This window comes from Anolis sagrei, chromosome 2 (assembly GCF_037176765.1).
Source record: "Anolis sagrei isolate rAnoSag1 chromosome 2, rAnoSag1.mat, whole genome shotgun sequence".
Classification (NCBI taxonomy): domain Eukaryota; kingdom Metazoa; phylum Chordata; class Lepidosauria; order Squamata; family Dactyloidae; genus Anolis; species Anolis sagrei.
The window spans coordinates 285,906,871-285,934,436 of record NC_090022.1 but is presented as its reverse complement, the minus strand read 5'-3'; the positions used below and the strand labels follow the sequence as shown (position 1 = coordinate 285,934,436).

Genomic DNA, 27,566 nt, shown 5'->3' with positions numbered 1-27,566 from the left:
TATTTTTGAATGATGCGCGCAGATCCAAGAAAGGTGGTCTTTTGCAGTTAACAGATGGTGGTTTTGTCAATGTTTATTGTTTGACACGACACCCAGTGTGCTGATTACCACTGGGACCACCTGTGCTGGTTTATGCCAGAGCCTTTGCAGTTTAATTTTGAGGTCTTGATAATGGCTGAGTTTTTCCTCTTGTTTTTCATCAATTTGACTGTCAACTGGTATGGCAAAATCAATAATCCAAACTGTTTTCCTTTCCACAATTGTGATGTCTGGTGTACTGTGTTTCAGAACTTCATCAGTCTGGATTCGGAAATGATTATTGGAACACAACAAGATTAGTACACAGCAAACAAAGTCACTCTGCTGGCTGTTGTATTGGATCGCTTATTATTATTATTATTATTATTATTAGTAGTAGTAGTAGTAGTAGTATTAGTATTATTAGTATTGTGGGAGCTGAAGTCTAAAACATCTGGAGGAGCACAGTTTGAGAACCACTGATTTAGGTGCATCTACACTGTAGAATTAATGTAGTTTGGCACCACTTTAACTTCATGGGTCAATGCGATGGCATAATAGGACTTTGTCTTAAGAGGTTTTTAAACTATTCTGCAAGAATGGTGGTCTGTCATCAAACTACAACTCTCATAATGGATCCAAGTGAAAACTACCATTTGCCAAGCAAGCTGGAACCCTTTCTTCTAGCCCTAGAGATAGGAAGGTGACAGCACTTGTGGATCACATTCTCTCTTCATGTTTTGAGTAAACATCATGCATTGACACTTCGCTAGCACTTCCACCAATTCACTTCTCCAATGACATGGAAACCACCAGCTGGTCCAGGTTGGACACACACTGCATTGACCACCAATGGAGATGAATGTCTGGGAAGAGGAGAGACTTTGATTGATATGTAAAAATATTTCCTTAATAAGCAATTATTCATTTTGCATAGAAAAGACTGAACTTGACTTAATCTTCTTAAGAAAAGGATTAATGAGTAGAAAGGGATTTATTGACAGTTATTCCAAAAGTGAGTTGTCCATTTCAAGATGATATAAAAAGGCAGCACATTTATATAATTTACTGGTTGGCCCTTTTCTAATGCTTATGATAAGATAAAGGTTTGTCTTTTCAGATGCCATGATAATCTTGACTCGCATCCTTTCTCTTTATCTCTCTGAATGCGTGAATAGGTGTTCTTTATTTGTTGCTCAGGAAGCAAAATATCTTTGGCTTCTCCTGCTTCATTACCCTTCCGTTGTGTAGCCATGCATTTTCTTCACTGGGTCTCAAGAGATTTCAACAATTTCCATGTTACCTCTTTTGGATCCAGTATACTTCAAAAATAGTTTTGCTTTTGAATCATTTGAAGAAGGGAATTGAAAGAAGAGGCCTGGAATTTCTTGCACATTCATGGCAAATTACAACCCAGGTCTATAACTCCGACAAGAAAATGCCAGGAATTATATCTGGCTGCATTCAACTGAAACCACTGCATGTTGCATCCCATCAGTGTCAAACAGGCAGCTTGCTGTTCATGTAACATGACTTCCCATTCTCATCCTGAACCCTTGTCATGTGGGCCTTCAAGACATTTCTGACTCATGTTGACCTTAAGGCAACCTTATTGTGAGTCTTTTTTGACAAGATTTATTAAGAGGCTGTTTGCTATTGATTTCCTCCGAGGCTGAGAGAGAGAGAGTGAATTGCCCAGGGTCATCCCATGGGTCTCCATGGCTTAGGGGGGATTTGAATACTGGCCCTCGTTTGCTTCATATGCCTTTACATATATATTATATAGAATACCTACCTGCAGGCTAAATGCAGAGGAATATAGTAGTTATAGATCCAGTGAAGTGTAGTGGTTTGGGCATTGGGAAGACCAGGTTTCAAATCATTGTTCAGCTGTACAATCCCACTGGGTGACCTTGGGGAAGTCACATTTTCTCATCCTCAGAGGAAGGCAAAGGCACCCCCCAAGAAAATTTTGTGATAAGAAAATTTTGTGCCAAGAAAATTTTGTGATAAATTTGTCTTAGTATTGCCATAACTTGGAAATGCTTGAAGGTACACAACAACATGGTAACTACAGCACTGAGGTGGATCGGTTCCAATGATATATGGACATCACTGGACACTTTACCCTAGTTTTCTTTACATTCTACACCTTTCCTCTTTTCTCTCCTGTTCCATCTTTTCCTCTTCATCCTCCTCCCTTCTCTCAATGTTTAATCCATTTTCAGGACGACTATATTTATATAAGTCTCTTGGCTCTTCCTTCCATGGTGCACAATATTTTACATGGTGCAAATTACATTCTAAAGTGTAACCTTTTTGTTACTCTGGAGTGCTGCTACTTAATCCCTAACATATGGCATTTGGTAGTATCACTCTACAGTAATGAGGTCTTATACAAATTTCATTTCATTTTATTTCTACCCTGCTTTTAGGGTAAGCCCTCCCAAGGTGGCTTACAATGAAAATGTTAACAACAGCACAGTAATGGAATGCTATAAACCATGCAATAAAAACAGCATCAGGCAAAAATCAGGTATTGCAAAAGCACAGGAAAAGTTAGCATCTTGTGATCAGTATCTCTTCTAGCAGGGCAGAGACCATCTTTACATTGAATTCCAGTCCTGGAAATCTACTCACTTCAGAAAACAACCTTGATTCATTTTCTGACAAAGCTGTTTTGCTGCCTATTGCTTAAGATAAAGGTTCAAAAGGGTTTTACCACCAACTTTATGCACATTATAAAATTAGCAGAGCTGACTAGTGCTACCAATCTTGTTTCTTTGTTAGGATCAAATTAAAAGTTATCTCCTCTCTTCTGTATTTTATATGTGTGTGTATATATAGACACAAGTTGAACATCCCTTATCAATAATTCCAAAATCTGAAATGCTCTAAAATTCAAAATTGTCCATGACGATCTTTGATTTTTGATGGTTCAATGTACAAAAACTATATTTTATGCACAAAAATATTGAAAATATTGCATAACATAAGCTTCAGGCAATGTGTATTGGTGTACATCAGTGGTTCCCAACCTTTGGTCCTCCAAGTGTTTTGCACTTCAACTCCCAGAAATCCCAGGCAGCTTACCAGCTGTTAGGAATTGTGGGAGTTGGAGTCCAAAAGCACCTGGAGGACCAAAGTTTGGAAATCACTGTTATACATAAAAGATAAATGAATTTTGTGTTTGGACCTGGGTCCCATCTCCCAGACATCTAATGAAAATGTTAACAACAGCACAGTAATGGAATGCTATAAACCATGCAATAAAAACAGCATCAGGCAGAAATCAGGTATTGCAAAAGCACAGGAAAAGCTAGCATCTTGTAGATGCATATGCAAATATAGGTAATCCAAAATCCAAAAACATTTGAAATCCAGATGGTCTCAGGCATTTTGGATAAGAGATACCCGGCCTGTATTCATTTTAATAGAATAATAATATGGAATAATATATGACATAATTAGTTAAATAGCAATGTGCAAAACTTTCTTTAATACACATGCATTTTTAATTATCTAGTCTCCTTAGATGATTACCTAATCATTCTTTTCACAATGGTCCAGATCCTACACCATGCTTGCATAGTGCAAATCTTTACTTTCATAGCTATATGGTAATTCTATGTCACGCTCTGCTGAATACTAGCAATATACAACTGATTGGGTATTGTTGTCCTGTATGAAGTCTTGGTGAATAAAGAAATGTATTGAAGGTTTTAGAAATCAACTGCCTGAGTGGAAATCAATTAGTTGGTTCCAACTAGAGTAAACACCCTGAATCAATTGTTGGATGGTGAGTCAACAAATAAGTAAATAGAATAATTTCAATAACTCTAGTTTAGACTATGGCCTCTTCTTTACTGCCATATAATATCCAGATTAACTGCGTTGAACTGTATTATCTGGCAGTGTAGACTCATATAATTCAAATACTCAAATAATCCAAAGCAGGTAGTTCCAAGCAGATAATGTGGATTATCTGCTTTGATAATCTGTATTATATGGCAGTGTAGAAGGGACCTAAATTACAATTAAGACAATCCAAATTCTAAAAAAAGGTGTATCTGTTCCAAATTATATTTGTCTATCAAAGAAATATCAATACATCTAATTTGGAAACAGTTACAGAAGAGCATCGGGTTGTTTCTTAGACCCCTACTACATAGCTCTATAAAAGTTGCCTGATATCTGAGAAGAGCGGTATACAAGTGAAGCAAGTAAATAAATAAATAAAATAATAAATAAAATCCAGATTGATCTGCTTTGAAGTGAATTATCTGGCATTGTAGACTCGGATAATCCAGTTCAAATCAGATAATGTGGATTATCTACCTTGATATTCTGGGCATATGGCAGAGTAGATATGTCCTTGGTATCTAATTATCAGTTCATGATATGAATATGTCTCAACTTTATCCCAGTTCTCAATTATACACCTGGACCAAACTTGGCACACAGAACCTCCATGACCAACAGAAAATACTAGAGTGGGTTGGGAAAAGCTAACAGTGATTTACGGGTAATGTAGTTCAACTACATCCAGAGAGCACTGTGAACCCAAACAACTATGGATCTGGACCAAACTTGACACAAATACTCAATATGACCAAATTTGAACACTGGTAGAGTTTGCGGGAAATAGAGCCTGGCATTTGGGAACTACAGTTGTGTGGATTTATAGTTCACTTGCTATCAAAGAGCATTCTTAGCTCCACCAGCAATGGAATTGGATCAAATTTGGCATACAGAACTCCCATGACCAAGAAAAAATAATGGAGGGGTTTGGGGGAGGATGTTAAACAGATGATGGGAATTGCAGTACCTTCAATTGCTCCTGCTCTGACATCAAAACCACTGGGCTCTCTCCCACTGCTTGGAGCCACAGTTGCTGGGAGAGGTCTCCTTGCCGGCCCCTAGAAGGTGAAGGCACAGCCTCCAGGAGGGGCTCACCATTGCCTGGTGCGGCCATGACACCAGAGCTCCCAGGCTGATGGTGGGCTCTTCCCCCATGTGCTTGCAGTGGGCCTCCTCCTCCAGTGTTGGTAAGTGTGTGGGGGAAGAGGGCAGGTGCAGGGTGCGCACTCCCTGCACAGGCTCTGGGCACGAGCTCCCTTAACCAGCTCTCTTCTCCTGCATACTTGCCAACACTGGAAGAGGGACACTCTCTGGCATTGGCAAGAGCACTGGGGAAGAGGGCAGGTGCAGGGAATGTGGCCCAGGGGCAGGTGGAGAGTGTGCGATCCTTGCAACACCCCTCTTCCCCACATGCTTGCCAATGCCAAAGAGCATTCCTCTCCCAGTGTTTGCAAGAGCGCGGGGGAAGAGGGCATGCTCCCTCCACTGGGCCCTGGGCATGCGCTCCCTGCAGTAGCCCTCATCTCCACACTCTTTCCAATGCTGGGAGAAGGCACATGGGGCCTGCAGGAGGGGGCAGGGCCTAAGGAGGCACCGCTGCAACCCCTCTGAAATTGCCAAATGACCCTTCTAGGGGTTGCAACCCCCAGGTTGAGAACCACCGTTCTAACGGTTGCAGGCATGGGCTAACTTTGGCCCTCTAGAGGTTAACTCCCATAATTCCTAACAGCTAGCTGTTGGGAATTGTGGGAGTTAAAGTCCAAAACACCTGGAGGGCCAAAGTGTGCCTTGAAGCCAAATTGGAGAGGCTCCCTGCAATTTATAAGATGGCATGTTTCGTAACAGCCAATGTATCATACAAGATGGAGAGAGATTGGATAGATGGGGATGTAGATGAATGTAGGTTTTTTGTTACTTCTAGGATTCTATCATTGTGAAAACATTGTGTGGTTCTGCATCTCTCCTTCTGGCAAGCATAGGTTTACTTTAGGCTCACTTCTAGATTTCTAAACCACTGAAAAAACAATCCTACCTACAGTGAACATATAATTAATTTAACAATTATTTTAGCTCTTTTTCTACAAGAAAAGACATTGTGTGTCAGTCTGCATCATAGCTCCAGGCCATGAAACTTGGGCATTTCATAGTTGGTGCAGAGACCAGAAAAACATAAAGGTGTTCAGAGTAGGACAGCATTGTTTTAAATTGGTTTAATTAATTGTTGCTAATTAAAATCTAGAGAGATTAATTTTAGATATTTAAAATCTGCTTGTAGGCTGCAATATCTTTAATCTCTAGGAAGCAGGCCTCCCTTACTTTCCCTAGAGACAAATCTGGTGGTGGGCCAGAGATATTCCTTTATCCAGAGGTACTGTAAGCAGTTCCATATGATGCATTCCTCTTCAGGAGCCTGAGTTGAGAAATAAAGGTGTTTTTCTATATGCACTGATGTATTTAAAGCAGAAGATCCAATGCCTAGTGAAGTGAACGAGGTGGAGCAAGAACAGGCAGAGAAAAGGCTGTAGAAAAACTTTGGGAGAAGGAGAAAAAATGATTGTGGGATGAAGAGAAAGAGCAAAGGAGGGGAGAAAGAGTGCTGGGTTCTTTAGAGACAAAGCTGAAGGAAGGCATTTGAATATTACCTTGTGATAAAGGCCTGTAGGCAACTCCATATATTATTTTTCTTTGCAGGCTCTACGGTCCATCAGGCAGTTAAAAGAGAAAGAGTCAGGGAGGGGGAAGGAGGGAAAGAGAAGGAAAAAGGTCTGGTCAAAAGGAGGGAGGTAAGAGAATAAACAGAGAAAGATACTGGTTGAGCAAAAGGTCAGTGAGAAAGAAAACGACGGAGAGGTGAAAAGAAGAAAGAACGAAGGCAAGAGATAACTACAGCTAAGAGGGTGTTTTAACTTTCTGAGAAGCTTGACACTTCTACTACTGTTAAATATTTCATTGATAGTATGCATAACAATTTTCTTTGCCCTCTTACAGAACCATCACCTGTGAATGAAATAGCTGTTTGCAGAGCAGTAACAACATTTACCTTCTTTCTGAGTATATTTTCTTTAAACTTTTCATTGCATAAGGAACCATCAATGAGCCGTTTCATAATAGTCTTCCCTTATTTTGAAAGAAATGGAAAACCTTGGAAAACAGAAAAGAACAAACATCCTCTGAAATAATTTCATTCAAAACTATATAAGCCATATAACTCGAAAAGTCGTGCTAGCAGTTGGTTCTAGATTTCTTCCTTTCTGAGAAACTTTCATTCTCTGACCTCTGGCTCAGAAACTAGAGTGTTGCAGTTGGATAGAGAGTAATGGAAAGGTAGAAAAGAAAGATCAACCTTAATCATAGAATCATTAATACATTATTTATTTATTTACGACATTTCTATGCCACCTTTCTCACCCTGAAGGGGATTCAGAGCGGCTTATAATATATATATATATATATATATATATATATATATATATATATACACATACATACATTATATTATATTATTAGCAGAGTACAATATCAGGAGCCCCTGGTGGTGCGGTGGGTTAAACCCCTGTGCCAGCAGGACTGAAGACCGACAGGTCGCAGGTTTGAATCCGGGGAGAGGGGGATGAGCTCCCTCTATCAGCTCCAGCTCCTCATACGGGGACATGAGAGAAGCCTCCCACAAGGATGATAAAAACATCAAATCATCCGGGCGTCCCCTGGGCAACGTCCTTGCAGACGGTCAATTCTCTCACACCAGAAGCAACTTGCAGTTTCTCAAGTCACTCCTGACACGACAAAAAAGTACAATATCAGTATTATATATTACTATATTGTACTATACCATTATATTGTGATATTATTAGTAATATTACATGTAATATAAAATATATAATTATAATATCATATTATTATTATTAGTATTATATTGTATTACATTATAAAATTAAACACACACACACATATACATACAAAATCAGAGTTGGAAGAGACTACATGGACCATCTAGTCTAACCCCCTGCCATGCAGAAAAAGCACAATCAAAGCATTCCCAAGAGATGGCCATCCAGCCTCTGTTTAAAAGCCTCCAAAGAAGGAGCCTCCACTACACTATTAATGATCTGTTCCAGAATTTTCCCTGGTATTGAGTCAGGCTGACTGGATGGCAATTGTTTGGGTCCTCCTTTTTCCCCCTTCTTTAAGATAGTGACAACATTTGCTCAATTCCAGTCTGCTGGGACTTCTCCTGTTCTCCAAAAATTCTCAAAGGTTATTGCCCATGGTTTTGAAATCATTTCTGCAAGTTCCTTCAATTCTCTTGGATGTAGTTCATCTGGCCCTGGAAATTTGAGACCTCTTCACATAGGGCACTTTTGCCCTGTTTTACCACATTTAATTGTGGCAAGGATGGGGCCTGCTGTGCGCCATCACATGATACGCAGCAGGTCCCGCCCACATTCCTTCCAAAGTGGTGGAGAGGTTTCCCCTCCACTACAGGGAGGAAAGTGTGGTGTGGGTAAGTCCAATGGAGCTACTTGCACTTTCCCTTCAATTTCTCCATGTGATGGCAGAAAGGGTGGTGGGATAATGCACATTAACACCCTTTTTGCCATCTGATGAGGGCAGGGAAAGGTTGGCAAAACACCCTCTCCCATCCCCTCCATGTGATGAGGAGAGAAGGGAGGGCACATAGGGTGCCATGAGCTGTCCCACGAGCCTTCCTGTTTGCTGGGGATCACCAGCACAATGGCATGATCCACAAGGGTAGTGTGAAGAAGTCCTTGAATTCTTTGGAATGGCCAAGTATTCCTGTACTACTACTTTACCTGTTTTGGGTTGCATTTCCACTATTACTTCATCCACTCCATATTGCTCAGGTTGAAAACGGATTTATTTTTGTGAGAAGACTGAGGCAAAGAAGGTGTTGAATAGTTCGGCCTTTTCCCTATCCCCTGTCACCATATTCTCCACACAGAGGTCCTAACATTTTTTTTGTTCTTCCTTTTAATACTGACATAATCAGTAATCATATTGTTTTCTAATAATATCTCTGGAAAGCCTTATATAAAGCAAGTTTAAGTGTGAAATTTTGAGGTCTTTTTGTTTTCAGACGTGATGCTTTTTATTAAAAAGTAAATAGAAAAAGATACATTACAATTGTATTTCCTGATTCCCCTGGAATCACAATATTGTTTGCCTGGGCAATATTCCACAATATTAAATTCATGTTCATTTACACTTGTGTGAAATGCAATATATGAATTCTCATCATACCTCACCATTGGCTTTGCTGGCTAGGGCTGGTGGAAGCTTCAGTCCACCAACATCTGAATGACCACTCATAGACCACTTTTGTCTAAATTAATATCAAACCATCTGGTGCTCTGAAAAAAGCTACTTTTTAAAATCCAAAACCTACAAAATTGTAGGATGGTTTCAGTATCTCCAAGTTGAACAATCCTATGAAGAAGACAAAAAAAAATGGTTTCTGCCCAAATGATGACTTTTGGTGTAAATTAAAGGACTCGGGGGGGGGGGGGAATTATAACCAAAGTATATAATTAATAGACTGGGCAACTGAGACTGAGGAAGTTAAAATCTCAATGATCAAATGGGCCAGGAACATAGGCAGGTTGATAAATCTTGCAGAGTGGCAGAATATCTGGACAAAGAAATTGAGATACACCTACACCACAGACCCAAAGGGAAACTATATGAAAATGATTCATAGGTGGTATATAACACCAAAAAGCTGGTAATTATGTACAAGAACAGGGAAAACAAGTCCTGGAAATGTAGAGAATGTACAGGCTCTTTCTATCATATGTGGTGGAGCCGCAATAAACCAACCCTCTATTGGAAAACGATACACGAAGAAATTCAGAAAATATTAAAAATAAGGTTAGGGATACCTGTTAGGGATACATGAGAGTGTACAATTCCCAGAATTAAATTTGGAAAACTTATTATTTTTTGCACCACCGCGGCAAGAATAACATACGTCAAATATTGGAAGCTGGAGACTATCCCTACTAAAGATGAATGGCTGGACAAAATTCTTGAGATAAAGGATATGGACAAACTAACCTATTAGATAAAAAGAAACACCGGCAGACCCATGATCCAAACAGACTGGTCAAAATTCGAGGAATATTTAAAAGAAGATAAGTAAACCCTGAAGACATAAATATGGTTATGAGTGGACAAAGGAAGAGCCTTAACAATTGCCGAGTCAGACAGAGGGATATCTCTTTTCTTGGAGATATCGAAGGGAAGAAAATTGGAAGTCAAAATTTTAAACTCTTTTTTTTCTTTCTCTTTCTCTCTCTTAAATCTCTATAGATATACTTTCCTACTTTCCTTGAATCAATTGTTCCCACACTTTCATTGTTACCCCTCTCCCTTTTTTTCTTCTCACTTCCCCCATTTTAATATAAATATGGAAAACCAATAAAAAGTATTTTTTTAAAAGTACTTTTCCAAGAAAACTGACTTTACCAATACATTTCCAAGTGCACTGACATAAAGAAACTGAATAAGCTACCAAGTCACTGAAGAGCAACCTGTTGAGTTCCATCAGCAATGTTGCTCAGAACAAACAGCAGTAGACATCCTCGGGGGTTTTACAGAAGGATGTGGGAGGCGATTGGTTCCTTCATTTAAATCACATTTAGGAATGACAGGTAGGAGACATTCTGTCTCATCAGTGTCACATTAAGAAAATCTCTCTCACAGAAATGATAGCATGAAACACTATTCTGCAAACAATGGAATCAAATTTGAGCTGGCCTGATGTGTGGTATTTGTTGATTTTGCTTCAGTGGAAATTGCAGATGTGACATGATAGTTTACTTTCAGCTGAACAAAACAGCCTTGATACACCATAGCAGAAAACAATTCAAGAGAAGAAGGCTGTGTATTTCATAGCAAAATAAATTGTTGTATTGAATGACTCATTCAACTTCCACGATTCTGTTTCATGTGGCTCAAAGCAGGTGCTGGCAAATGTGTCTCCCTTACTAAGCGTGACTCATTGATTTTGGGGGAGACATAACCAAATGCCATAAAAAATCCCACTTGCATGAGTAATGTCTTTGAAATGTGTTTTAATGATTTCAACATGGGTTTGATTGCAGATTATTAAAATCTCCCAAACATTTTCAGCATGTTATTATACTGATGTAAAATATATCTTTGAGTTAATTAAAGGAATCATAGTTTGATTGTTTATCATCCACATATTCATTTAGGCAATTTACAATATTAGAAATGAATTTTTTTTGTTTATAATTGAACATAATGTTACAAGAAAATATATCAACAGTATTTTGGCATACTTTTGATGTATTAAAAGAAATCTGAAATGTTTCTTGCATGAAAAACAACTAGGAGAAGAATGACTGTAATTGCTCTGAAGTTCTGGATCATAAGAGTTGGAAGAGACTGTAAGAGCCTGCAGGAGGTCCAGGATTCAAAGACATTCGCTCTCTTAGTCTGATATGCAATGAGATCTTGTAGCATCTTTAAGACTAAACAAGGGTATTTCTACACTGACAGCTTAGGTTGGTGTAGAAATGATAAACCACATGGTGCTAATCCAGGTTAACCTGCGACAAAGCCACCTTTCAAAGCTTTTACTGTTTTAGTTGCCCTTCTTGGAGCACGTTCTAGGTTTTCAATGTCCTTCTTGAATTATGGTGCTTAGAATTGGACACAGTATCCCAGCTGTTCCCAGTCTTTGGTCTTCCAAGTGTTTTGAAGTTGAGCTTCTAGAATTACTGACAGTTGGCCAAGCTAGCTCGGGGTTCTAAGAGCTGATATCCCAAACATCTGAGGACCAAAGGTTGGGAACCATTGAGCTAGATCAGAATCCTGCCCTTTTCAAGTTGAGGCCCTATTGCATTATTTACTCCAGACACTCTGCTGCAGCCAAACACTGAAAGTCTGTGTTTTCACTTTCTCTCCTTCCAGTGCTAATAAAAACTATTAAAAACTTCTAGCTAGACAGATAAGGAAGATAATAGGGGACTGGGAGAACATAGAAAGCTATGCCTGTATATGAAATTATTCATTCACAGGTCAAAACAACAGGTTTCCCTATAATCAAGAAACAGTTAGAAGGAAAAATAGACCACTGAGAATTAGGTTTTCTCCTGGAAGCTGAATGTCCTGAAATGCTGCAACAAAATTATTATTTGAGGGGAAAAATCATGTGGCATAGGTTTGCAAACAATTTTTTTGCTCCAAAATACAATTTCCAGTACAGGAATGCTGTTTTCTTCACATCTATGTTTCCCTGCAGAATAATTTCCCCCCAAAATGACAAGATGTTTTAATGAAGGGGAAATACTGCAGAGGAATATTAGTTTTATACCACAGTGGAGAGAAAACTTCTGCATCTATTCATCTTTGCATAGGAGAATTGAATAGCTGTGGGTTTACATTGTGTGTGCATATGTTCTCCCTCTTCCGATGATATAGATATAGAAGACTCCCAAGGAGAATATTTAAGTATTCTTCCCTGCTGTTGTTAAGACAAATAGTACGATTATTATGTAATAACTATTTTTCTCTTTTCATAGATCCTGGGTTGCACAGGCAACAATTTTTCCTGCAGAGACCGTCAAACGTGGTTGTCGTAGAAGGGAAAGACGCAGTGTTGGAATGTTGTGTTTCTGGCTATCCACCCCCAGTCTTTACATGGCTGAGAGGAGATGAAACAATTCCATTCAGGTAGGTTACATATGGATTTCAGCAGATAGCTTCAGGACAGAACAAAGATAGGACAAGATCTGACTTTGGGGCTGTTCAATGAAACTCTCTTCTTATGCAACTGAAAGCAACCAAATGCACAATCCCATGTACATCTGCATGCTACATTTCTGCAACACTGAACAGAATATATACATTTAGCATCAGCAATTTTTTTAAAAAAATTGCAATTACTTCCACAAAAAAGTCACACATGCATAAGAAACCAACTGAGTTGCATCCGTAGACTTCTACTGAACCACCCTGGCTGTATTTCATTTGTTCCCTTTGAGAAGATTATTGCTGAGAGAAATAATAATCTGGCAGGGTATTCTAACATACATTTGTGCAGCTCCAGCATGCAATTTGCTCAGTTTTCAATACTACACAGTTATAGCACTGTGATTCCAAGGGCAGGTTTGGGAGGCAAAAATATGGCTTTTGCTTTGACCTGTGGATAAGAAGAGAGTAAACCTCCAAGCGTGTAACAAATCAATCTTTTCATCTCCTTTTAAAAATGTGTATTTAGCAAGATCTAAAAAGAATGAGAGAATCTTTTATCTGAGGGTTTACAGTGGGGATGATGTAAATTGCATTGCTGATTTTAAGATGTCTACTTCAATAACATATAGATAGGGAAAGGAATATAAATGAGGAAAAAGAATGAGAATAAAGTGTGAAAATGGGGTAGGGAGCGGGAGAAGAGCAAGGAATGCAACCTATTAAACTTTACTAAAAATGGCCACAGTTATTTCTCTGCAGAGACGCTTATGCTGAAAGTCTTTTTTAAAAAATGGTTGTAACCACTCCATTCCTCCTCAAGCACCCAAGTGGCAATCATGCCACATGTGTGAAGTCCTCCTCCCCATGTTTCTGATGAATGTCACTTGGGCTAAAAAAGAAGGTGAAGAAGTAGGGTTGGAAAAGGGGCTGCCTTTCTCTCTCCAGTTCACGTAAAGAAAGTGCAATAGGGTGGGAGCACTTTTCACTTCTGCCTCTTTGACGCTGCCTTTGTGCTGGGTCCATTTCCAGCATTTATTCATTTCTGAGTCAAGCCAGGGTTTTTGAGGCAATTTCTTTTTACTTTTTTTTAATTTATATATGAGTATATACAGTATTTTCTTCTCCAACAATGATTTCCTGTTTGGAAAGACATCCCTGTTTTAGAATTGTTTGAGATGATGATCTTGCCATTTCTAAATGGATTTGCCAGTTGCTCAAAAGGCTGTTTTAAGGAATGTACTATAAATGTTCTAAAATAAAGAGGAATGTGGAGGTTATGGTTTGTGTTGCTTGTTTCATTGTAAACAAAGGTGTTTTCTCATTATTCCAGGTCTAGAAAATATTCATTACTGGCTGGTAGTAACTTGCTGATATCAAATGCCACAGACGATGATTCTGGGACATACACTTGTGTGGTCACATACAAAGATGAGAACAGCAGTGCTTCGGCAGAATTATCTGTATTGGGTGAGTGCTGAGACCTCTATGTATCGGAAAGTACTTTGCAGAATGAAGGAAGAATTCCATGTTTTTGACCATCACCATGTTAAATTATTTTATAGGCTGAACTACTTTTTTCACATGCCTCTTAAACAGCATGGAAATGACAGTTATGAGTGTTCTGGCCTGAATAAAAATAAAACCTGAGTTTATTGTTTGTATTGAATGTTTTTGTGTCAGAGGACAAGAAGTAACTTCAGTTCAACTGAGGGCCCTTCTACACAGCATCTAAAATGCGAGAGTTACCAGATTAAAGGGGGAGAGGGGCTAAATGACGTTAATGGCAAATCCTTGCTCATTTGTTGCAATGGACAAAAAACATTTGTTTAAAAAGTCTGCTTATATCCCGATTCTGGCTGGAAAGTGCACATAACATGTTATTTCCTTCCCTCCCCCTATTTGCGTATATAACAGAGTGATTTTTTTTAAAAAAAGAAAACCACCAGATGTCCCCCAAATCTGCCCTTTATCTTGTTCCTGTGAAGATTGCTGGGGTCCCAATCTTCGGACTAACAGGTCTGTGTGGAGACTTACAGTCAGGTTGCAGGATTCTTTTTTTTTTTTTTGGCCACCATTTAATTCCCGCATTTTGGCACTGTGTGGATGCACCCTATTAGTATTGCTTAAATCTCAAATGAGTATGAGTATAACTACCCACATTGCTTTGTGGATAGTTATGCTGTAACACACCCATGGCAGTATTTGAATTGCCTGCTTTTGTTTGGCTTACCAGCTTGCAGAGAGACTTGTAAAAATAGCAGTGCTTTTTCATGGGACCCATTTACACAGCCAAATGAATTGGTTTGGGGGAAATGGACTCTGCAGTATTCACATGAGCTTGCATGCATTTTTGCCAGTATAAACTGTTGGGCCAGTTCCAATTCAGAATCAGTCAAAGCTGTTCACATCATTATTTCACTTTCTCTGGGCTTGGGCAACCCAAGAAGAAGGGATGGCATTTACCTTTCATCATTGTTCTGGTATTAACTGAGACCACCAGGCACAAAAATGGTGTTGGGTGCTGCTTGGCACCTATAATAATCATAGCTTGACAGATGAGGAAATCAGAAAATAAGGAGGGAGCGACTGATCTGGAGTACCTGATCTGGAGTACCCTTCTCTGAATTGGCATAACCATTTGTGGCACATGTTCATGTCCCCCCTCCTCACACACACATGCTATTATAACTGAAGGGTTGATTGAAAGCTGGAGAAAATGTTCTACAATTTCATAACTCTGCTCTCTGTGGTAAGGGTCAGTTTTCAAACATACATTCAAATTCATAATGGCTGTTTTAAAATAAAATAAAAGGTTCTGTCTGAAAACATGGAACCTCCATGCTCTTATTAAGTGGCATATAAGATAAAGAGGAATTCTTCTAAATAATTCTTTTTAAGCTTCAATTCTGACTATTACATGCCTTATAAGAATGCTCAGTTCTTTCATAATCAGACTTCCAATGAGTTCTGGGCTCTAGTCTGAAGATAACGGTTGGTGGGAACATGAAAGAGAACCTCTATCTTTCCATCCTCCTCACCCTATTTAAGTTTATGATGATTGGGCTGAGGGATATGCCAAGCCCATTTTACATCTCCTTCTGGTATTGTTAAGCAGTCATTCCTCATTTACACAGGTGTCGTACTAAATCTATTCCGGCTATTTTGTTTTTGCTCCTGCTAAATTTGCTTTACTCTTCATTCTAGAAGTATATTTCTTGCAAATTTTCACACATCAACTGCATACTTGCCACTTATTCCAGTAACAATTAGATGAAGGATGTTTTGTTTTTTTAAGTTGACTGACTGACTGAGTGGGTGGGTGGGAGAAGGCAGACAGCTCTTTTAGGATTCCTTTGTACTTCCCTCATTTCTTGTATTCTTTGGAGTGTTTTTATACAATTGAATTTCCATTTCTCAAGCCATGTGCAACTAGCTTTTTGCCAGATTTCTTTCTAAACTCGGAAGTAATGTATGTTCATGAAAAAGAACAATTTCCCTAAGTTGATAAGAATTAAAAAAAACAAACAACAAAAACAAGAAGAGTAAGGTGTGAAAATGAGTTATTTCAGGGAAAGGGAGAAAACTACACATTTGACGTTGATTTATTTGGGAGAGAGGGAAAATTGTGTCTATGGCTGAAAAACTACATAGCTGCTTTCTCAGCTGTACTGTAATTTGCTGTAGACATTAAAGTTTCACTTTCAAAAAGGTTGACATAAACCAATGTCACCTGTGCTTCTAATTAATTTTATATGTGGGACAGGCTTCTATTTGCTTACTGGGAAGGGAAAAGCATTTGTATGTTTTTCTACATCTTAAGTGTGCCTTGGTGTTGAAATAGCTATTAAATAGAGTTTAATATTTCCACTTTCATTTCATTATTTTTTTCTAATTCATATTGTTTTAAAATATGATTTAAGTCACATTCCAAGAGCAAGCATAGTGTAGTGGCTTAAGAAACTAACCCCCACTCCAAATTTTTATTTGTTTTTCCAGCCAATATTCCAGCTGAAAAATAATCGATTTTCTTCCCAGTTATGATAAAACATGATGGTAGGGATCATGTTGTCCCCAACTATACTCCCAATCTTTCATCCTCACCTAAAATGCTGTACCTTGGCTGCTACCTAGATTTCTGAAAGCCAGCAAGATGTAATGGTTTACGTTTGACTAGGGGCCCTGCTACACATGCATTAAAACTCAAAAGAAAGCAGGTTAAAAGGGGGTGAGGGTAGCTAAACGATGCCTAACCAAAGTGCAGGAGGAATCTGGAGAATTCAGGTTATGGACTGGAAAACACATGTTTAAGAGGTGCCCTTTAAACCCGATTCTTTCTGAGAAACATACATCTTTCCATGCCTGTGTATTCCAGCAGGCATGGAAAACATGTGCTTTCCTTCCCTCCCTCCTGTGTGGACTCTTCCAGAGCACATGTGTTTCTGAAAAGCCCAAAACAGCTGATCAGCTGTCAAATACACACAGGTGGCTCAGGGAAGCACAAGTGGAAATCAAATAGACTTAGATGAAGGGCTAGAAGGCATGATCATCAAGTTTGCAGACGACACCAAATTGGGAGGGATAGCCAATAGTCCAGAGGACAGGAGCAGAATTCAAAATGATCTTGACAGATTAGAGAGATGGGCCAAAACTAACAAAATGAAGTTCAACAGTGACAAATGCAAGATACTCCACTTTGGCAGAAAAAATGAAATGCAAAGATACAGAATGGGGGACGCCTGGCTCGAGAGCAGTACGTGTGAAAAAGATCTTGGAGTCCTCGTGGACAACAAGTTAAACATGAGCCAACAATGTGATGTGGTGGCAAAAAAAGCCAATGGGATTTTAGCCTGCATCAATAGGAGCATAGTGTCTAGATCTAAGGAAGTAATGCTACCCCTCTATTCTGCTTTGGTTAGACCACATCTGGAATATTGTGTCCAATTCTGGGCACCACAATTCAAGAGAGATATTGACAAGCTGGAACGTGTCCAGAGGAGGGCGACTAAAATGATCAAGGGTCTGCAGAACAAGCCCTATGAGGAGCGGCTTAGGGAACTGGGCATGTTTAGCCTGAAGAAGAGAAGGCTGAGAGGAGATATGATAGCCATGTATAAATATGTGAGAGGAAGCCACAGGAAGGAGGGAGCAAGCTTGTTTTCTGCTTCCTTGGAGACTAGGACGCGGAACAATGGCTTCAAACTACAAGAGAGGAGATTCCATCTGAACATTAGGAAGAATTTCCTGACTGTGAGAGCCGTTCAGCAGTGGAACTCTCTGCCCCGGAGTGTGGTGGAGGCTCCTTCTTTGGAAGCTTTTAAGCAGAGGCTGGATGGCCATTTGTCAGGGGTGATTTGAATGCAATATTCCTGCTTCTTGGCAGGGGGTTGGACTGGATGGCCCATGAGGTCTCTTCCAACTCTTTGATTCTATGATTCTATGAAATACAACTCTCTCAAATTCTGTCTTTTATACTTTGAAATCTTGAACAGAGCCTGAATTAACAATTTAAAAAGACAGAGATTTGAGGGAAATTTTTTTAAAAATTGCTCCATTATGTGTTGGACCTCATATGCACATAAGTACATATGCACACAAGCACACATGAATTAAAAAAAAAACTTCCTCTGGATATTCCCTGTCCGCCCTCCATTTTAATCTGCTGGAAGGAATGTGGGGGACTATGTAGGAGACTGATAGCAGTATTTGAGGTCCTGCATTTTGAAATCCCACTTCTTTGTCCTGTGTTTTGGCACTGTCTAGAAGCACCCTATGACTCTGGAGCCCAGGGATCGAATCCCTGCTTGGTGGTCGAAACCCACAAGGTGACCTTGGGCAAATCAGCCTCTCTCAGCCTTAGATAAAGGTATTAGCAAACTTCTTACAAACATTTTCTGAACCAATCTCACCAACAAACCCGGTAACAGCTGCTTTGAGTCTCCTTCAGGAAAGATACAGTGGGATATAAATAGAAGAAGAAGTTTGCCTTGAGATTGTCATAAAGGCACACAACATTAGGATAAGCCATATTAGATTCCACTATTGAGAGAAAGACAGGAAAAAATGAAAACAACCACAACTCAGGCATGTTTAGCCTGAAGAAGAGAAGGCTGAGAGGGGATATGATAGCCATGTATAAATATGTGAGAGGAAGCCACAGGGAGGAGGGAGCAAGCTTGTTTTCTGCTTCCTTGGAGACTAGGACGCGGAACAATGGCTTCAAACTACAAGAGAGGAGATTCCATCTGAACATGAGGAAGAACTTCCTGAGTGTGAGAGCCGTTCAGCAGTGGAACTCTCTGCCCCAGAGTGTGGTGGAGGCTCCTTCTTTGGAAGCTTTTAAACAGAGGCTGGATGGCCATCTGTCAGGGGTGATTTGAATGCAATATTCCTGCTTCTTGGCAGGGGGTTGGACTGGATGGCCCATGAGGTCTCTTCCAACTCTTTGATTCTATGATTCTATGACAACTCTGTTTCACTCAATATTATTTTTGCCTCACTAAAAAGATCCACAACATTTTCAAAGCATAATTAAGCAGTGGTATTTTTGCAATGGATAGAAAATATCTTAAAGTGCACGTGAATCAAACAAAGTGCATCTCTCAGACCAGTTGTAGCCTTCGTTTAATTTCAAAGGTCCTTTGCAACCAATCACTTTCAAAAGGAATCTGCCCTTCTTTTCTGGTCCACTGTGTGAAGAACAAGAGCTAGGGAAGGGAGAAGAGGAAAAGAAAGAGTTTTGAAGTATAAATATGCATATGTAAAGAGGGAGGGTAAGAAATCATCAGTCACTCTCTAGATCAGAGATGGACATAGTGTGACCTTCCATGCGTTTTTGAACTACAGGTCTCAACATTCCTTGCCAATGATTGTATTGGCTAGATCTAACAGCAGGTCAAATATTGGAACATCTGGACAATATTAACCCATTCTAAAGTACATAGCTTAGCCACCATAAAGCATAAGTTTTACAACAAATAACTATGATAGCATCTATCATTCGTTGTACATCCTGCTCACCTGACTTGTTCCAAGTATTTTTAAAATTCTCTTTAGATGCTTCTTGGTTTTCTGGTCATAATTCTCTCGTTCTTGCCCTCCCAAACATTTAGGGGTGAGGTCTCATGTTAGTGTACATTTGTGTCCACGTGCACCCATTGACTTGCTAGTGCTTGTTCTTGATCTGCTCCAAGCACTTCCTGGCTTAACAGCTATATTTCTTTCCTGTCCTACCTGCTGATCTCCTCACTTTGTTTGCTTCATAGCATTGTTCTATGTTCAGTGCTACTTGGATTCTTGATGCTTAGGCAATAGGCAAATTTTCAATGTAACTGCTTCCTGGCTTCATGTGTGCTTAGTTCACTAGATTACCTAAAATGTTCCTAAATTGCTATTTTGCTTTCTACCTTGTGCATGGCTCTGGCTGCTGTGCCAGCTCTTCATCTCTTCACATTTGTAGAACCTCATCTATTTTTAAGTACCAAATTGTCAGAGGTCAGCATGTAAGTATATCCAAATCCATATTCATTAATTCATATTTCCAAAACATTCCGTTATTCATTGTATCCCAAATCTTTACCCGCATGTGCTCTGAATAGACATTAGTCAACCTACACAATAGAGAGGTGGATTTCCTCTCGTGGTGACCCACACAACTTCTGAGGACACAAAGAGATATTTCTTAGGGTCTACTACCAAGATGTGGAATTCCCTTCTATGGGAGGTTAGGATGGTCCACCTGTTGGCTAACTGGTGAAAACATATTTATTTTCTCTCAGTTCTTGTGGGTTTTTTCGGGCTATATGGCCATGTTCTAGAGGCATTTCTCCTGACGTTTCGCCTGCATCTATGGCAGGCTTCCTCAGAGGTCTGCTGGAGCTGGGAAAAAAGGGGTTTATATATCTGTGGACTGACCAGGGTGAGACAGAGACATATTTATTTTGATTGATGTTTATTAGCTGGATGCCAGGATTCTTTTTTTATTGGATGTCATGCTGCATTTTTATCCTTTTGTGCATCCACTCTGGAATTACAGCATTCTCTTTCTACTTTAACCATCTTAGCTCCTGTGGAATTCTGGGATTTGTTGTCTGGTGAAAAGCTAATTATCTGTTACAATTCCTTGAACTGCAGCAGGAAGCTTTAATTATTTCACAAGGATTTCAAATAGTGAAGCAGTTATTATTGCACTGGCCAACAAAATCATGATAACCATATCATGCTGATCCTATGCAATCATGATAACCATATCATGCTGATCTTATGCAATTTTTTGAATCAGCACCCCAAATAACCCCAGGAACAGTCCTAAAGAAACGAGACACCAAGAAAAATGTGGTTGTTGTTGTTGGCCTGTGTTATTGTTTTATCTATTTACAACCTGGAGTTTTTCCAGGATTGGGACTCACAATGGCTAATTAAAGTGGTACAGTTGTATCCTGGGGATATACCCTCTATTGTTATGTTTTTAAATGATTTTCTATTTTAATTAATTAATGCTGCTTAATATTATAAGGGGTTAACTGCTGTTTAACTTTTTATCATCGGGCTTTTAATTACATCTTGTTTCAATCTTCTTGTTAGCTGCCTTGGGTCTCATGTCATGAGAAAGATGAGATATAAAATAAACAAATGAATTAATTGATAATGACTATGAGCAACTGCAATCATTAGGGAGAATGATCTTTCCACTTCATGGAATTTGGGAACTGAGAATCTCCAAAGAAATTGAACATTAGATACTTGTCAATCCAGGTGTCCTGTTGTCAGGATTCCTCACCATCGTAGCATTTTTGTTTGACTGTAGTATGAGCCCTATATCTCTGGCAGATGCATTCCCAGATTCACATGGATATGTGAAACAAAGGATAACAGCAAACCCTATTGAAATTATGGACTTCCAGTGCAATAATACCGTAACATCATGCTGGAGGACCTAGAAAATGTTTAGAGAAGACATTTTTGTTGGATGCAGATAAATAAAACAATGGGCCCCAGTTCCATGGATATAAGGATCATAAATAAAGGTAAACGTTTTCCCCTGACATTAAGTCCAGTCATGTCTGACTCTGGGGGGTTGGTGCTCATCTCCATTTCTAATCTGAAGAGCCAGCATTGTCCATAGACACCTCCAAGGTCATGTGGCCAGCATGATTACATGGAGTGCTGTTACCTTCCCGCCGGAGTGGGAAGGTAACTCACATTTGCATGTTTTCGAACTGTTAGGTTGGCAGAAGCTAGGGCTAACAGTGAGAGCTCACCCCTCTTCCCTGGATTTGAACTGGTGACCTTTTGTTCAAAAGTTCAGTAGCTCAGCAGTTTAATCCACTATGCCACCGGGGGCACCCATACTGTATAGCATTTTCAAATAATCTCTCTTGAATTTTGTGATCAATTTGTCAAGGGGACGACAACAACTAATATTATGCATAAAACATTCTTTATTACAAAAAGTTCCTTTTTGGTTTTTTATTTATATTATTTTCTTATATAGTCTATATAGAACATACTTTTCTTAATACTGATGAATTATATCATTTTAAAAATACAGGAGTGATTTTTTTTTAAAAAAGATCTGTTCTGAAAAAAGGCCTCTTATGGACCAAAAACAGTCTCAAGGGGTGGGGGGGATGCAGTAAAGTTGCCCCTCATAAAGGGGGGGGGATTGCATTATACCCCATTTTGGAAACAAAAACATTTTTGGAGTGCTGCAGTAACTTAGAGATCTTTATAAAAGCTTTGAGAACAACCACATATAGCATTCGAGTCATGCTCTCTCCACTCCTGTCCTGCATTATATGTGTACATATGTTGATTTATCGTAGTCATGAGAAAGAGCCTTATAGATTTTCTCATGGGCCTATAAAGAGGGATCATGAATAACATGATTGCTACGTGCCATTTTGATACCAGCAGTTATCATGCAGAAATAACAGTACTTGAGGGAGAGAAAAAAATCAGAAACACTCTGGTTTTCTGTACCACCTGCTGAGCGGTAAAATATATCACTTTGCCCCTGCTTTCTTCCTAGAGCAAAAACATTTTCTCTTCCTTTAGATAATTCATTAGCCTATAAGTGCCTTGACAGAGATGCAAGGAGAATGTCTCCGGTCGGGGATCAAAGCCTTGAGACCCGCAGTGTGTTAGTTTTTCATGGAATCTTGAATGGTACAAACATTAGAAAATTGAGTAGTAGTTTGTTTTTAATTACCAAATGAGACTGAGTTATCTGAGGGTTACGCCACAAGATTTAAGAAGCCACACAGATAATGCTTGCTCAGACAATGAGCATGATATCAGTGTAATGCTTATTTGGCATCATGGCTCTAAAACGTATGCATAAAAAATGCTTTCATTAGTGAATAGAGCTCTAATTTGGATTAGAGGAGATTTGAGGCGTGCATAACAATGCCCTTTTATTAAGTGACAATGCAACATTAGAGAAATTATGCATGATGGAAGCTTTCAATGCAGTTGCTTCACAGTGTGTGAAGGTTTTCAAAGGCTGATTTCTTAATGACAAAAATGATCCTATATACTCATATAAGAATCAACCCAAAAACTGAGTTGACTTATCCGTAGGTCAATGTAAATACTGTATCTTAAATCTTATTTTAAAAAAGGCACCATCATCTTCTCTATAGGAAGAGTGGCAAAACTTATCCACAGGTCTTATAAAATCTATAATTTTGACCCTCAACTTACACACGAGTATATACAGTATTTGGTAAAATTACCACTACCATAGGAGATTTTCAGCTACATAAATATTGGAATTGGAGATCTCCATACTGTTTAAAGACTTTGGAAATAAATATTTATTTAAAACATAGCACTTGGAGCTGGATCCATGGTTGGACCTATTAAGCATCAAGGTGTTGTGATTTTTCCTTGGACTACACAAAGCCTGAAGTTTCTTACTGCAGTGGCTCCTTTCCAGTGGTTGAAGTTTTCCTTTATCAAGCATTAGTTCCTTTTTGCAACAACAAAGTCTACATCAAATTAAGAGTGAATGTAATTTTTATATGTTTAAAGTGTTTTAAATTCTATCTTTAAATGTTTATTTTAATTGTACATTGTTTAAAGGCATCAAATAGTTGCCTACGAGTAAAGATGCTTTGAGTCCCCTTCAGGGTTGAGAAAGATGGGACATAAATATGGTAAGTAAGTAAGTAAATAAATAAATAATGGATGTAATTTAGCAAAAGATTTACAGTTGGACCTCTACATTTGCAGGTTTAATTTTTGCGGATTTTGTTATTGGAAAATTGATTAGTGTAGTCACTGTAGGAATCTTTAGGTCCTCCAATATGGCTCTTATCAACTTCTGCTGGGCATTGACATAGAGTTGCACTGGAGGACCTAGAGAGTCCTAGAAATAGTAAAAAAAATAGTATTTTTGTTATTCTCCCACTTTATGAGGGGAGCACTTGCTCTCCTAAACCCTTCGAATGTGGCTGGCTGACTGCACTACTACTTATAATAATGGAATTGCTGCTGTTAGAATAAAACTTCAAGTTTTATGGATTTGTTTATCTGTGATCTTGTCATTGGTAATTAATGGGGAATGTTGTGTAGGAATATCATTGTTGGCAAAAATAGACTAGATCAGGGGTCCCCAAACTAGGCCCTGCAAGCCGGATTTGGCTCTCTAAGGTCATTTACCCATCCCTCTAAACTTTAGACTTAGGGTTGCCTAAAATATGAAATGACTTGAAGGCACACAATAACGCATCAACAACAACAACAACAACAACAAACCTAATTCACTTGACTATCTCATCAGCCAAAAACAGGACCACGCTTCCCATTGAAATACTGGTAAGTTTATGTTGGGTAAAATTGTTCTTCATTTTAAACATACTGCTTTTTAAGGTTCTTTTGCAATACAAATAAGATATGTGCAGTGTACATTGGAATTTGTTCATTTTTTTTTCAAACTATAGTCTGGCTTCCCAACAGTTTAAGGGATTGTAAATTAACCCTCTGTTTAAATAGTTTGAGGGCCCCTGGACTAGATAAGATTTAAAAAGCTTTTAGAAGTTTTGTAAGTCTGAGTGTTAAATATTACAAGTTTGGGCAAACTGGATCAATGCACAGTTTTCCCACTTTCATGAGCATCCTGCACCTGAATTGTTGAAAGTATGGAGGACCAACTAATATTCTTTTTGCAACATACCAGTAACTTCTTTTATACAGTAGTTTGAGGTTGTTGTCTCACTAAATAATGGTAGTGGAAGCGGAACACATGATGTAAGTGCTGGCTTGTGTTATGCCTCATGCTGCCTAGTGCTTTGTTGTGAGTAGTTGAGACAGGTAGCAGAAGAGTATTTTTGTTTTGTTTTGTTTTGTTTTTTTGCTGCAGGTTAGTAGCTCCTAGCATTTAGAGCTTTACTAAAGTCACTAAAATATGTAGTCTGGCCATTTTTGACTACCGTACATTTTATTTTTAAAATTAAAGTAACATTTACATCATATTACTTGAAACTGTAACTGTGACCATATTAATTACTTTGCAAGGAGGTCAGATGGGCTTGTAACTAAAATTGAAAGGGGTCATTTTTTTTAAAAAAAATGTCTTTCCTAAATTTCTTCAAAATATCTGAGGGCCACCAGTTTGTGTCACATTGCTTTAATCCTAGGTTAAAGAATGATACTCTGATACAGGTTATAAAGTTTATCTTCAAAATATTATCACTGGTTTGATGTTAAAGAGGGAGGGAGGAAAGGAAGGAAATACTTAGATATAAAAGATATAAATGCCCCCAAACTCCACCTTAATTTAATTTTTATGGTACTGCCAAGCCAATGGCTTCTAGTAAAATATCTTTTATTGCCTCACATTGTGTGTGGTAATTGTTATGAGCTGGAACAGCACTTTGGGTAAAATGATGAGAGATATATTTTGCTGTAAACAGACTCTGTTATACATAATAGTTAGCAAAATGCCTGATCAGTTAAAAAGATAATTATAGGTATACTTTTGGATTGGACTGGGCAACATTTCTTGGACCAGTGAATTGCAAATAAGAGCCAAAAGGTTATACAAAACGATATATTCCATTAATGCTCACCAAGAGTTATTAAATGAAATGCATATAGAATACCATTTGCAGACCCATCAAGGGGACATTTGCATTTTGCTAAGCACTACAAAGATTAGTTGACAGGATGGTGGTTGTTGGAGTGCATTCTCCTTAAACACTTCAGGTGTTGTAGAAATGTCATGGGAACTCCTCCATGAGAAAAACAATAATGCTTGAAAAACAGAAAAGAATCCAACTCCTCGGGAATGTTTCGCTATTCATTAAGTTTCATTGAAGTCTTTGAGTATTGCTCTACATGGGATCATCAGGCCAGTGTTTCTCAAACTGTGCTTTTCCAGGTGTTTGGACTTCAGCTCCCAGAAATCCCAGTCAGTTTACTAGCTGTTAGGAATTGTGGGAGCTGAAGTCCAAAACATCTGGGGAGTACAATTTGAGAAACTCTGATATAGGCTGAAATCTTCCAGATGATCTAAAAGTACAAATAGTTGACATAGCCTAGAATAGGAATTCCCAAGTTCTGTTTCCAAAGAAGTAATTAAACTACAAGCCTGTTTCCTGTCCCTGAACATTGGTTATGTTGATGGAATCTCTGAAAACAGGCCCTGTCTACACTGACCATTTAATGCAGTTTCAAACCAGTATTGAAGAATGTGGTTACACTGTGCAGATGAAATAATGAAACCACTGTGCAGATGAAATAATGAAATAATGAAATAATGAAACCAGTTTGAGACATGGAGCATGATTACACAGACCACAGGGCATGGATGGACATTAAAGCCTTCCTTTCACATGCTTTTGTGGGAGTTTGTTGTCTGGCTATTGCAATTTGAAATGGTCAGGTCAGTGTAGATGGGGCCTAAGGTGTAGTAATGTCTGTGGACTATGAATGTAAAGAATATTTGAAAATATTTTTTAAAAATGATTGGAAAAACATTTTGAGTATGGAAAAACCATGACTTGTTCTTAACTTGTTCTGTGCAAAATTCATATGTGATTGTTTTGCATGGAAAACAAGGTGCAAGAAGCACATTTCTCTACATAAAAATATAATCATCTGCTCCAAAATGCCCTTTCTTGTCCAGAAAATGAAGTGCAAAACAGCAAGCTATAATTTTCAAGCAAAATAAAGCCTGAAGAAAATTAGTGATGAATTGTATTCCTGTTGTTGACCCAGGATTGGGAACCATTGCCTGAGAATGAGCTTTCAAAACCTGGTGTGTGGGATTACAACTCCTAGATGCCCCCAGTTGATGCATACAACACAACTGGAGGCCACTATTAGGAATAAGTTATGTCAGGATGCTTTTTCAGAATTCTTTTCAGGTAAGAATAAACTATCCATTCCACTCTTGTTTCGGAAGCAAAATTGCACAGATGATGATGCTTTGCATGGATTGACATTGTGCATGGATGCCTGTACACATTGCACATGACTTTAGAGACACATTGTGCATTGTTATGCATTAAACCATATGTTCAGTTGGTTTAATGCAAGTAACTACTAAGGTGGTATTGTCCAACCACCAAACAATTCCATGAGTATAAAAGTATCCTTTATCTCTTTAATGTTGGCCTCTATATACTAGCTAGAAACATGAGAAACCTATTGACATGTTCAATTTTAAGTTCTTGACAGTATTTTTTTCAAGAATTGATGAAGTGAGGAACATTTTCAGTTCGAACATTGCAGGGGCTTCATCTGCAGATAATCTATTCACCTTTATGTCATGGAAGTTTTGAAGTCTTACTAACAGCACACAGTTTCTCAAGTTCATCCATTGCTGTGCTACTTTTCTGAGTCACCTGAGAGTTTTCATTCTTGCTGAAAATACAAACTGGCATTGAAGAGTGTTGTTGATTGCACAACAACATTCATCTACTCTCAACAGAATGGACATAAAC

The 27,566-nt window shown here is 38.7% G+C and overlaps 1 protein-coding gene across 4 annotated transcripts in view; it reads left to right on the top strand.

Annotated features, from left to right (window-relative positions):
* DCC (DCC netrin 1 receptor) overlaps positions 1-27,566 on the top strand; it is a 1,101,219-nt gene that overhangs the window by 533,431 nt on the left and 540,222 nt on the right. For all 4 annotated transcript variants that reach the window (XM_060761267.2, XM_060761265.2, XM_060761264.2 and 1 more), the window contains exons 4-5: positions 12,447-12,597; positions 13,949-14,085. In XM_060761267.2, the coding sequence (XP_060617250.2) occupies positions 12,447-12,597; positions 13,949-14,085 (288 nt within the window). The remainder of the gene's footprint in view (positions 1-12,446; positions 12,598-13,948; positions 14,086-27,566) is intronic.